The sequence below is a fragment of the Pelmatolapia mariae genome, linkage group LG12, assembly GCF_036321145.2.
Source record: "Pelmatolapia mariae isolate MD_Pm_ZW linkage group LG12, Pm_UMD_F_2, whole genome shotgun sequence".
NCBI classification, from domain to species: domain Eukaryota; kingdom Metazoa; phylum Chordata; class Actinopteri; order Cichliformes; family Cichlidae; genus Pelmatolapia; species Pelmatolapia mariae.
Genome location: NC_086237.1, coordinates 28,679,492 through 28,692,604, shown reverse-complemented (window position 1 = coordinate 28,692,604; position 13,113 = coordinate 28,679,492). Strand labels below are relative to the sequence as shown.

General features: G+C 39.8%; 1 protein-coding gene across 2 annotated transcripts in view; it reads left to right on the top strand.

Moving 5' to 3' along the window:
• The window catches only part of efna5b (ephrin-A5b), a 97,970-nt gene extending 85,431 nt beyond the window's left edge, over nucleotides 1-12,539 (top strand). Inside the window, exons 3-5 of one of the 2 annotated variants that reach the window (XM_063490202.1) lie at nucleotides 6,022-6,087; nucleotides 6,447-6,527; nucleotides 8,056-12,539. In XM_063490202.1, the coding sequence (XP_063346272.1) occupies nucleotides 6,022-6,087; nucleotides 6,447-6,527; nucleotides 8,056-8,180 (272 nt within the window). In that variant the 3' untranslated portion in view covers nucleotides 8,181-12,539. The remainder of the gene's footprint in view (nucleotides 1-6,021; nucleotides 6,088-6,446; nucleotides 6,528-8,055) is intronic. The other variant, XM_063490203.1, reaches the window with a different exon arrangement.
• The last annotated feature ends 574 nt before the right edge of the window (nucleotides 12,540-13,113 follow it).

Genomic DNA, 13,113 nt, shown 5'->3' with positions numbered 1-13,113 from the left:
ATTTCATGACTGAAGTCATTCTGGGTGTTCTTGGTGCCTTACGAAGATACAAATTTTTCAAATATGTTACCTATCTCTATCTGTATATCAAACACATTGGTAAATGTGTCAGTTCAATGTGCTGGGTTCTATGGGAAAAAGAATGCCAGGCAGAGCTGAGCTGAAGTTTTGGATTACTATCTCAAAATCTTAACTCAGTCAAAAAATATTTTGAAATACCCAATTTAAATTTTTGACAGAATAATGACAAATTTTGACTTACAGATGGCTTCTTTTTTTGGGTTTTTTTCCAGTCGTGGAAACAAGCCTGCACATGTTTTGGATGAGATCCAATAACGCAAAAATAAACTGGTTTTGGTCATGACAAGCTCACTGGAACTTCAGGCATCCATTTTTTAAAAATAAATTGAAAACAGTCAATCAGTTAGCTAGCCTGTTGGCCAGACTTGGTTAATAATAGACCATGAGTGAACTCATGGCATACTTGTTGACAGCCCAGAGAAAGCAAGGCGAGATAGAAAAGTCTCTAATCAAGTTATCCGAGTTTGACCGCCCCTAAAGTAGTCATCACAACGCCTGCCAGAAAACAGAGTGGCTGTGAAAAGCCAAGAGATCAGTGGAAAAATAGGGCAGGCGAGGGCTGTGAATCAAAGTGCACACGGCTCCTCTCAACCTATTATGATTCATGCACCTAACAGCCATCTTCAGGAACTGATTATGATTCACAATCCCAAAGTCAAGGACATTCTATCCCTGGCCATTAAACCATTAACAGATATAGTACTGTGCAAAAGTTTTGCTAAAAGCAAATTGGGTTTGCTTAACTCCCACTAAGGCTGCCTCCCTTGCTTCTGTTTCCTCACGTAATCCTAGACTGAAATGATAATGTTGAGCTGAGGGCTCTTTATCGCCACGGTATCTACTGCAGGACTCGTTGCTCAGGATAGTTTTTAACTGCGTGATGCATAAAAACCTAAACATCTATAACCATTGTGTAGCACAGTACAGTATTAATCTGCAAGCCACTGTGTTTAATTGGTTAATTCTTGTTTATTTTTCTCCTTTATCTTCCGTTGTTACAGTGCACACATTACTGTACCCTCGCGCGCACACACAGATAGCCTCACAATTTTACTCGTTTATTCAGTGGGTGGGTACTTGGGCCATAACAATAATATTATGATTCTACGTGAGACACTAAGTGCAGTAATGAACCATTATTATGCACAGACTTATTATTCTGTAACTGCCTTAAAACGCCGAACTCCACCATAGATTAATAAATCATCAATTTTATTGTAATTTGAGTGCAAAGACATGAATCGGTTGATGAAATTGAAGGGTTTTCAGACTTTCAATCACTCGCTTTTCATTTTCAAGACGACAAGAGTAATTTGTAAGAGCGTCATTATGTGGTCTTCCACAAAATTATGATGGTGGATGCACTTTGACAAGGAAATAATTGTATCCTTACACAAGTGCTCTGACATTCAGTAGTATGAGGAAAGTGTTGCACTGTATAATTAGGCGTTATTGATTGCATCTAACTTCCCCTTGTCAACTTATATTTCTCTCAGTGTTTTCCTCATGGCTTGTGACCTTGTCCCAATTGCACAAGTGGCAAAAGGAATGACTTTGGTGCACTTTTGCCAACGATTGAAATATACAAGGAAGGAGCAAAAGGCCAGCTATCACCAGGGGGAGAAGTTTATGTTCCCTCTGATACATGAATCCAAACCCTCCTCTTTTACTGCTCCTCAGCTCCCTCATTCCCTCCCATTGTGTGTTCGCTGTAGTAGCATCTGGTTAATGGGCCTCTTCAGTCGATAGTCTCTTCCATCTTCTTACACACACATACAGATTCTGTGTAAAAAGGCAAACACACATACACATTCACATTTTTTTTTAAAGCCTGTAAATAGATACATTTTTGTCCTTTTAAGTCTGCTGCTTTACAAGATGTGGGAAGATAATTTCTGAGGAACATTTAGCCATTATGTGTATGTCAGTGCATATGGACACTTTATTGAACATGTGTTTCATACAGTCAAGTGTGCGCTGTTGTTTGCAACGAAGAGATTATTCTGAACAATGAAACAGTTCATATTTCTTATTAGAGGGGTCATGCAAGCATTCTCTCTAAAAAAATAAATAAATAAAGCAAGTCTCTTGAATTAAAAGTTTTCTTTTGTTTATTTAGTCCAACATTGTTCTTTTTTCAGTGAAAGCTAATAGATGCCTCAAGTAATTTCTGGTCTCGGAATAGCAGATTCCTGGGAAGGAGGCTGTATAAAAGAAACATATAGATGCTGGCATATAGTTTTTAGAAAGTAAAGCTTTCGTTTCTCACCGCTTCTTCTCCCCTGTACACAATTTTATGTAAATTCAGAATCCTGAACTTTTGGACATACACTCTAAGCTTGTATGGTGTAATTCACATGGGTAATCCTACTAAATGAAAGACAAAGCCAACGGGCTGTTTTTCTCTGAGCTTGAAGAATTAGCTAACGAGGAATGCTCGGAGCTGGACACAACATTACAGACTTTCCAGTTTAACCCCTCCCATCTAACAAATAAGCAGTGATCTAAGGAATGGAGCACCATTATTAAAACCAGCTGGAGACTTGACACAGGCTACAGGCACGCTAACATCATGCTATTCATGTTACACGTTCACATGATCCTGTACAAGTCTATGCAAGGTTTGACTTTTGTAACTGAAACCGAAGGAATGCCTTTCTGCGTAACGCTGTTCTATAAAATGCTGACAGTTTGTTGTGACAGTATGATTAGCTTTGGTGGACATCTGGGTTAAGTAGGTTCAGTGGATTTTTGTGTGTGTGGAATTGACCACTACAAACACAGCAAACTTAAACATACAGGTGAAAAGGTGAAACTTTTTCATTAAAAATTAGTTAAAGACTGCCCGACTGCATAAGGCTTTGTGGTTGTGCTGATACTGGCAAACACCCAAATGTTTAAAATGTTCAGTGGCTATGAGAAAAGCTCAGATGACACAGATTTGATGTTTACAAAATGACAAACAAAACTCACCCTGCAGTGTTCCCCCTCCCCCCATTTCACCTGCTAGATGATGGATAACCCATATGCTATGTCAATTTTAGCTTCTGTATTTAGACAACTTTGCTTTTAGCTTTCTTTCAAGATATTTATTGGTTATTCGTCATGTCTGGAATGCAATCTTCCAGTGAAAGACATAGGAAACGTGTTTTGTAGATAAAATTTCAGTTACAATAAAGCTTGGCTTGGGCTGTGATTGAAACAATACTGCTCCTAAGCTGCACTGAGCCCACCTGTTTGTTCTTCTGTAATTGGATTCTGCTTCATTCCATTTGCCTTAATGCTGATGCATAATGCAGTGTACTGAGGGAACCGGCCATTACCAGCTAGGGGACAGGGCACGGAGGAGTAACCCGACCTTCCTCTCACCAATCCCATCTTGGGACATCTAGGGCCTCTGTCCTTCAAAGCAGCCACTTGCTTAGGCTGGATGGATTGAGAGTTGGATTGTGGGCCTGAAGGGAGCCAGAATAGCAGGTGTTGATGTTACAGCCTACAAGAACAATAAGCTGGCCCTCAGCAGCTTGTTAATCTAAAATAAGCAGGCACTGGTGTGGACAGTTTGTGCCCAGGTGGCAGAATCCTCATCAAATAGCGAGCATTACGAGCTGCTACTGAAAAGAGAATGCAAAGCCAAAGCTCAGTCTTTACGATGTAGACAAAAATGTACATTTACATGCAGTGCACCCATGATCAGTGCACTCATTTAATCAACTCTTGAAATAATCTAGATGGTCATATTCTATATTCATAATATTAGTCAAGATAACATAAAAAAACCTACTTTAATTACTTATGCATTATTTCTATTGCGTAAGAGGCAGATATCATGTTCTAGCCAAGTCAATGAACATCCCAACAGCATGACAGAGATGCCCACATGCTCTTTGCTGTTTTCATCAGGGCCATACTTCTCTCATGATCAGCTGCCTTTGTTAAGTGGCTAGTGTCGATGGCTGTGACTCAACTCTGCCCACAACAGTGATGAAGATAAAACATCTGGAGATGGTGTGCGGCTGTTTGGGCGCATATGTGCGCACACTGAGAATGAGAGGATAAAGAAGTGCAGCAATAAGAAGAGTGACATAAATTGCGTGGGTGCTGGTGTGTGTATGTGACTGAGTGGGTGAGCGACGTCGGCCAAGGTTCATTAGCGTTCATCGGCTGCCTCCACACCGAAATAATAAGGTCCTCTCTTTCTCTTTCTCTCTCTTCCCTCTTCTCTTCTGCATCTCCTGAATATGAACTGAGCTGTGAAAAATAGTGTCTGATCTCAGGTCACCCCTCCTGTACAGTGATATATGACGGAGATGCGGGTAACAGTTGATGAAGTGACAACATTAAATTGGTAACGCTGAGGTTAAAAATCAAAAGGGAGCGAGAAATCCTGATGAGCTGCACAGAAGGCGGATGAGTATGCGGCGTGTTTTTGATAAGAAAACTGTCGTCGGGATTTTAGGGTGACTCAGGAGACGAGAGCGTGCAAATGCAAGAAAAGAACGGGTCAGATGAGATGGAAAGTCATTAGAAATAATTCTCTTAATGAAAACATTTCCCGGCTTCAGGGACGGCTCACGGCTTTTTTTCCACCACCTTCAGAAAAAATGGATGCTAGCGCATTCATTGGAGCAATGTGTACAGAGACTTTTTTTTAATGAAAAATATTCTTCAGATACTGCGGTTTAAAGAATAATAAAAAAAAAAGTTATTTAAGAGGGTATGCAGAAGAGACAGTGATAGTGCTTGGAAAGGGGGGAAAGGAGGAAAGCGATTTTGAAATTGAATCCTGGCTTCACTGCATCAGACTGATCCACAGAAAACATAAAATAATGTGAAAAGACACCTTAGTGGACAATATGGTCTCACTGGAGCTGAAGGGGATAATAGAAAGAAGAACTAGTAAATAGCATGAATGTATCACAATAGTGGCAAAAGCCGACTCTTCTTTTTTCTGCTCTGACCCCAGACAATAAAATTTATTGCTAAACTATTACATGTTATCTTACCATGATGGATACAGGCAGTACTCACCCACTAGACTTCAGCTGACATGTGTTTGACCCCTATCCTCGTCTACAGGAGACAGCACCTGGTGCCTCAACACAACGGCATTAGTGGTCAACCACACACACACTTTTGCACACGCTCCCTTTGAGATATTTTTAGGGGATGTGATACAACCACCATGGTAGCTAATGCTGAGAGATTCACACCCCGTGGACTTGACAGGAAGGGATCCATTTCCTGACAGCAACCGCAAACCATCCACACATGTAGCACATACTGTACATCCTCGCTGTGTGAACTTTGCGCTCCTGAAAGAAGATTGATGTGTTTCTATAGGAATATGTATAAATGTGTACATTTAAAGTATCTGCATGAGAGTCTTTAACCAGGTTAAATGATGGGAATTATGTTGATCCCACATTGAGCTAGTGCCAGTTTTTGAATCTCAAAATGGTACAATTAAACTGCGAGCAAAGCACTCCACTTTCCCTAGAGTGATTTCTTCAGCACATCTGTAAATACTTTCCAGCTGTAATCCCACAAGAACCGCAGCTAATGCCATAAAATCCACTTACGAGTCAAAACGAACTATTAAGGTTTGTGTTTTTCTTAATAAATTACCTCACTTGTAGTTGTTGTCTACGGGAAAGTAAATATATTCATAACACAATCATTAATGGATGGCAAGGTGTTGCGGTGGTTAGTGCTGGAAATTGCATTCTCCCTCCATGTCTGCAGGGGTTCTCTCCAACTTTCTCCCACAGTCTAAAGACATGCATGCGGTTAGGTTAATTGGTGACTCTAAATTGGCTGCGGGTGTGAGTGTGAATAGATAAAATACACAGTTGCATTGTTTGTTCATTGTTTATTGTATATATCTGATGCTATATAGTATTGAAAGCACCATCTTTTACCTGTGTCTATTTTCTCCAGCCTCCACTGTTGCTGAAAATGGGAAAAAAACCTGCTTGAAGCTCAAAGTTTTCGTCCGACCAGCAAGTAAGTGCAACACAAGGCTTTGTAACCGAGCTTCTTGAAGTAGCCGGTTGGAGTGAAAATCAAAGCACTTTAATGTCCACTTGTCTGGTTACCTCACTACCTTAAGCTCACTGTTGAACATAGCTCTTTCACTTATCACAGCACTTGATTTGCTAAAAAAATAAATAAATTTGAAAACATGAAAATGATGATAGACATTCACGTCAAATGAAATAATCTGAATATCTGAATGTTGCCATGAGCTTTGTTGCTTGAGATGTTTATTTTGAGGGCTTGGGGGGGTTGGGGGCTACAAATGTCACTAACCTATTTGGCACATACCTCTAATGATTTCTCATTCTCCCTATTTTCTGTTATAGACAGCTGTGTGAAAACTATAGGTGTACATGACCGCGTTTTTGATGTAAACGACAAAGTAGACAATACATTAGAACCACGAGGTTAGTATGGCTTCCTGCTTTTTTGATTCACTTCTGTATGAGTTCCAGCTATCTGTATATGTGTACCTTTTTCTGTGCCTCTTTCTTTTATGATGCTGATCTGCCCTTGCCTATCTGTCTGTATAATGCTTCTTTTAAGCTGCTTTTTCTCCCGAATATCAAAGTGGTGTCACGTTACTGCTGCTGCATACATGATGTAAAATGCTGCTCATGTAATATTCCCAGTTTCATGTTGTGGTCAATGCCACAACATGCAATCTTTATGCTTACTAAAATTTTTCTGCCTGTATTTTAACTAAGAACGTCAGTATTAAAAACCATTAAATAATATGAATGCAGTAGGCACAGCCACACAGTAGCTATACATTTGGCAAATTTTAATCTTTTTCTTTACTCTTGACTGACTTGCTGTTGGCTCTGTAGCACAGCATTGATTATTTTCTGTGCTCAGAACGCACAGCAGTTTTATGTCTTCATATATCAGCCTAACCCAGTCTCTGAACTGAAACACTCCACATCACCCACATGCTGTTGTCTCATTCCCAGCACCAGCTCACCGCAAGGTCTGAAATAACAAAAAGACTACCCCACTGTCTATATTTTTTATTTATATATAGATATATACAGTGATATGATCATTGATCACAAAAAATGGATTCTGTCATTTGAAAATAAGATCTGCTGCATTCTGAAATGTCTTCACCGTGAAGATAAGATATTATGATACCTAAATGGGACACAAATACACAAGTCCAGGCAGAGCAATGCTACATCCTAGGGCATGTTTGATACCCATCTGCTTCTCCCCCCTTTGCCCGTCATAAAACCCTGCCTGCATCCTCAATGGCTGGCTCTCATCTTGCAAGCTTCTTTTGGCTCATTTCCCTGTTATGCCTTCCAAAGGAGAAAACATGAAAACATTCATTCGTCATCTGTTGTCGCCCTGTCTCTGCCCAATTTCTACCACACACACACAGACACACAAACACAACTTTGTATAGTTATGTAACTGTCCAGTCCTCTGTTCTGTCTATCTGTCCTTTGCTGTGCATGGTTCAGCTCCTTTCCCATGGTGCAGTGGGCACATGGCTGCTCACAGATACTGATGCCACTGCCAGAAAAACACAGGGGGCAGCTCACCTGGGAGATGAATTCAAAAATGTTTCTGACATTGAGAGTAGAAACATTATATAGCAACTGAAGTTCATATGGCAACTCAGACTTTATGGCACAAACCCAAACATCTATGCTTTTCACTAACTGGTGAAAAGTATTATTGGTAAATAAGAAATATTCTCACACTACAAATGTGAATGCACTGCCCAGGACACACACAAAAAAGTCACAGACTCTTGATATTTTCTTGGACCACCTGATGATTGTGACTTTTTTCTGGCCTGGGAGTGTATTTGAGAATATGTTCACTGAATAAGCTTTTGTGTGTATGATGCACTGTTAAGAGAAATCTGCATGTACGATAAAATTCACTTCTATTTCTTCTTCTTCTTCCTTTCTTTAAATCCTTTAGACGATACCAGCCACGAACCGGCTGAGCCTTCACGAAGTGAAACAAATGATGTGCCACGCCTCCAGAAAACACGTTTGCTTCTGGCTTCGATGCTGATCTGCTTAGCAGCACTCTCCACTTTATAGCGCCTCCCTCTGTCCCGGAGGTCATTTACACCTAGCGTGGCCTGAACCTGCCCAAGGCTGCAGGGTAGGGGGTGGGATTTGGGTGGATTGCATTTGCTTGTTTGGGCATAAAAGCAGGCTTCTCAAGGAACCCTCTATTTTTTTCAGAAAAAAAAATATTTAAGTGGTCTTTCTCCGTCTGTGAGTGAAAAAAAAAAAAGTTGATGTTAGAAGCGGGAGAAACAGTTCCCCCCCTTAAACCTTCAACTAAGATGCCAAATCCTGTTTGACACATAGTGATTCTTACTTTCCCGTGACTTTTGACATCCCTTTACATTATGTTTCTGTCATGGCAACGCTGTTTAGACATACACATATACACACACTTTACATAACACACGACATTACAGTACAATACAAAAAATATTCACATCAGCATTAAGCAGGAGTAGAGTTGTTATAAAGTAGCCAGTTTTACATAGTAGGACAGTGAAGATGCTAGGTCTTAGAAATGACTGTACATACGCAAACAAATAATCCTGAGACCTCTCAAGAAGCCTTTCAGAATATATTTTGATTGTTCTGTTGGGTCATTAAAAGAAAAAAAAAGATTTCTGCATCTCCGTTCGTGTAGTTATTTTCAATTAAGTAAGAAAAGCTAAGAGTTAAAGACATAAGAAAAGAAGTGTGAAGTTTCAAGCAGAAGTAAGACGATAAACCTGAGCACTGAAAATTAAATGCCTGGTATGCACCTTAACCAACTATGTTGGTTCAAAGACGGTCTGAAGATTATTTGTCATTCAATCTCCGATTTCCCTTGAAAATAGAGTGTTTATTATATTTTGGATAAGCTACTTAAAAGGTTTAGCGAATCTTTGAGTTAATAAAGGTAAAAACCATGAGAGTCTGCTCAACAAAGCATTGCTCTGGCTAACAAAGCAACTAAATTGAAACTTTCTCACCAGACATTTTTTTGTTTCGGCGGATATCAGGATCAAAAATCAATACCTTCTCAAAGTTGATCACACAATTTCACAGCAGCGGTCACAGTCATTTTATACAATGTTTACTGAGCTAGGCAGCAATTTGTTCTCTCTATTCAGTTTGAGAATTAGTCAATATTAACACTCCCATAAACATTTGCATCCATAGCCCCCCCTCCCCCCCGCCCTCTATTGACTGTTAAAAGAATTGTTTGAAAATGATTTGCAGCTTTATTTTTTACATCTCTATAATAATACAGATTCTAAAACTTTAGGACTTTTGTACTGTGTGACATCAAGCTAAATAAGAAATATGAAAGAAATCGTGGGAAACTGTTTGAAAAGACATTTCCATTAATAGTGCCATACTTTTCCTTGGATCCCTGTCCCATAAGTGTAACCACAGCTTTGACTCATACAGTAGATTTACGTAAAAGTGAGATGCTTTTTAGAGCCAGCTCGTTGCATTAGCTAATGCATAGCTTGTGTTTGCCGTGTGAATAACAACAACAAAATCCATTAAATTCTAGGCGACGCACCGCTTTATTTAGTCTGGCCAGGTTTGTGTTAGCACTTAAATTTAAAGGAATTCGCTGTGACATAATGATATTCAGCTTCCTTCAACTCCCGCAGATGCACATGGTGAGTTAGCATAAAAAGCTTTTACGTCTTTTTTTCCTTTTTCTTTTTAGATTGACTTATTTCTTAGTTTTAAAAGAAGTCTGAACACACAGAAAACATGCGGCAACTGACTTCCCTTCAGAGACGGGTTATTGCACGAGAAACAGGGCACCAATTGGTCTTGAAATATGGATTCAGAAATGTAGAAAAATAGCAAGAAAAGGAGCACAGGAGCAATTGCATGTCCACCTTCAGCTTCTTGAGTTACTGGCTTAAGTGACTCTTTAATGAGGTTCAAAATGACAGGCATGTGGACCCCATGTTGTGGCAAGGGGAGTTATTTCTGGTATTAAAAATAGATGCTGGAAGGCCTGGGGGGTCTCGGGGGGAGGTAGATTTCCGCTGTGGGGGGTTTTAAAGCACCAATGACCTTGCAGTTTGAGAGAATTGGTGAGTGAAGGAGACAGAAAGAATTAAAGTGAGAGAAACACACACACACACACACAGATGGAAAGACATGAGAAGTAGCTGAAGGTAGTGTGACTAGAGTGCCTAAAAAGTAAAAAATAAAAATCCAAACAAAGTGGCAAAAAATAAAAGAATCCATTCAACACTACTGGAACAAACACCTTCTCTGACAAACGTATGTTCAGTAACATTCAGTCTCAAAGGCACATGGTAATGGTTTTGCTTTGTGACTGCCTTTTTCTGTTTTTATTCCTAGAAAGACTGCCTTTGCCTTTTGCCATTAGTTTTTTTGGGGGGTTTTGGTAACAATGCTATTACAGTGGAATAGCAGCTCGGCTATGAGGGGTGACAGGAGACATGCCATTTAATGAGGTACTAATTTTCAGGATAACACCACAGGGAATGAGCACTGCATATGATTCGAAATGGATGCTTGCGAGCAGATTAACAATAGACTTTTATCGGAAACCAGCTTCAATTGTACTCTTATTAATTACTTAATTACCAATGGTATTTGTCATTATTGCTATCATTGTCATGATTTATTCTGTACACACCTTAACCTGGGAAATGAGGATCAACTTATATACTGGATACTGTGTATCCTGAGGTAGTCAACCATAAAACATATAGTGTTAGGTTAGTATCCGTTTTGTACCTTTCTGGAGGACAAAAGAAAAAAATGAGATACATCATTGTTAAATCTGTATAATTATTATTGTTATGATGATGATGATTATGACTATTATTATTAGGAAAACTTCTTGATGTAAATAGTGTTTGATATTAAAGTATTAATTTGGTTCTTATGTCTTTTCTAAAAAACAAACAAACAAACAAATACCATATTATCTCGGGGTTTTGCGGAGTGTGTACTGTCCTCAAACGATGCATTGTGTGTTTTGATACTCAATGCCTAATGAAACTTTGAGCTAATACACAGTGGAAACCTGTGGGCGCTGAACACGTATCGGTGAACAGCAGGCTGGACTTTAGCCAACAGGAGGCTCATCTCTTACACGTTTCAAACCAGTCACCACGTCTTCATGTCAGGATCCTGCCTTGATAAGAAACATTTGGGACTTAATGGGTGGCCTATTTGTACTTTTTTTTGCCTTCAGTGTTTGAAAGCATGTTGGTCAGCTCAAAGATCAGCCATAACTGGACTGTTGGCTTTTTAAAAAGAAGGATCTCACCACTTTCATTATGTGGCATGCGCATGAACTTGATGACATGTTTAAAAAAAAAATCATTTGAAAAAAAAAAAGTTTTCTTCTGCTGTTATTTTCTTTTACTTTATGATGTATTAGATTTTCATGTTCATGTTGTGCGATTTCTTTTTTTGGTTTTTTTGCATCCCCATTTGAGTGCTGTCATTAAACTGTGTAGTTACGCAAATGTACATAACAAATATCATTTTTGTGAGGTTACAGTGGGGTCAGTCATTTTGTAGTTCAAAAGCAACTTTAAGTTTTTTTTAATAAGAATGACTCTCTGTATCCATCTACTGAAGTCATCCCATGTAGCTGCACTCTGTCTTCTCTGACTAGTCATTCACTTTCTGCTCTCCCAAGAGGAGGTGTTTGGGAGTGTGTACATCGGTGTGGATGTTTTTCAGTAAAAAAAAAAAAAAAGAAAAAGAAAAGGAAAAAAAAAATGTGTGCGACCTGTAAGTTTGGTGTGTGCATGTCTCATTTGCTGTTGCTGCAGTGAATGGGAAGCGGCAACCCTCTTTGGCAGCAAAGAGTGTTTCCCATGCCTTAGCCCTTCAGCCTCTGCCCTGGCAGCCCGGTCTGTGTACAAGACGCTTTCTGCCATTGTGCTTTTACACGGAACAGCTGCTGGCGTCGAAGAGACTACGACGGGGCCCTTCACTTTCTCTCCCTTTTTAACAACCCTAAATCACTTGTCACTACGGTAGACATTGGTCCCGGGCACAGTTCAAGGATTAGTGCACCCCCTTCTACCAATCCAAAACCGGATTGTTAGCGGGGTAAAGCCCATCATCGATCCAGGTTCCGTGGGTTCTCAGCTCGCCTCTTGCTGATGAGCCACTTCTTCATTTTATGTCTCATTCTTCTTGTACTTGTATAACCCCCCCCCCCACCCCACCCCACCGCACCGCACCGCACCACCTGCTATCTTTCTTCCTTCACCTCTGAACTCAGCTCCCACTTTGCCATCAGTGGGGAAAGTTTCCAACCTGCTCTTTTACATTATATAAACAAAAATTAAAAATGGACAAAAAATGATCTGTATTTGTATATACACATGTCTGAGCTACTATGAGTACTACAATAAAACAGAAATCCATTGCTTTGCTGACTGTGCTACTGTTTTTCTTTTTCTTTTTTGTGACTCGTTTTACAATGGTATGAAAACTTTATTTAAATGTACGCGACCATGGTGTATTAAGAAGTACTGTATTAGGGTTGTTTATTGCAGTAAACATTCCTACTGTAACTAATAGAGAAAATGAACATACTCCTCTGACACTCGGGCAAAATCATGTCTCATTATGTGCCAAATTGAATGTCATCAGCGCGCGAACACACACACTTCTCTTTAGGTTTCTCCCTATCTATGCCCCTGCCTAGCTGTCTGTGCGGTAAAATCACACTCTGTAAAGACAGGCAAAGAGGAACACTATCCATCAGGATCAGAATAAGACCTTAAACCTCCTTTCACTGCAGTCGGGCACTAATGAGGACACCTAATAACCTTCTGCTGGACCCCATCAGCGCCATTTAGCTTCACCTTCCATTATCTCTGTTAATTAGACTGAGAGTCGGCAAGCCCTGAGGACCAAACGAGGGGAAAGGCCCTCTAATATGCCAGTTGGATTTCAGCAATGTTATGAAGTTCGGTGAAATTTGACTTTA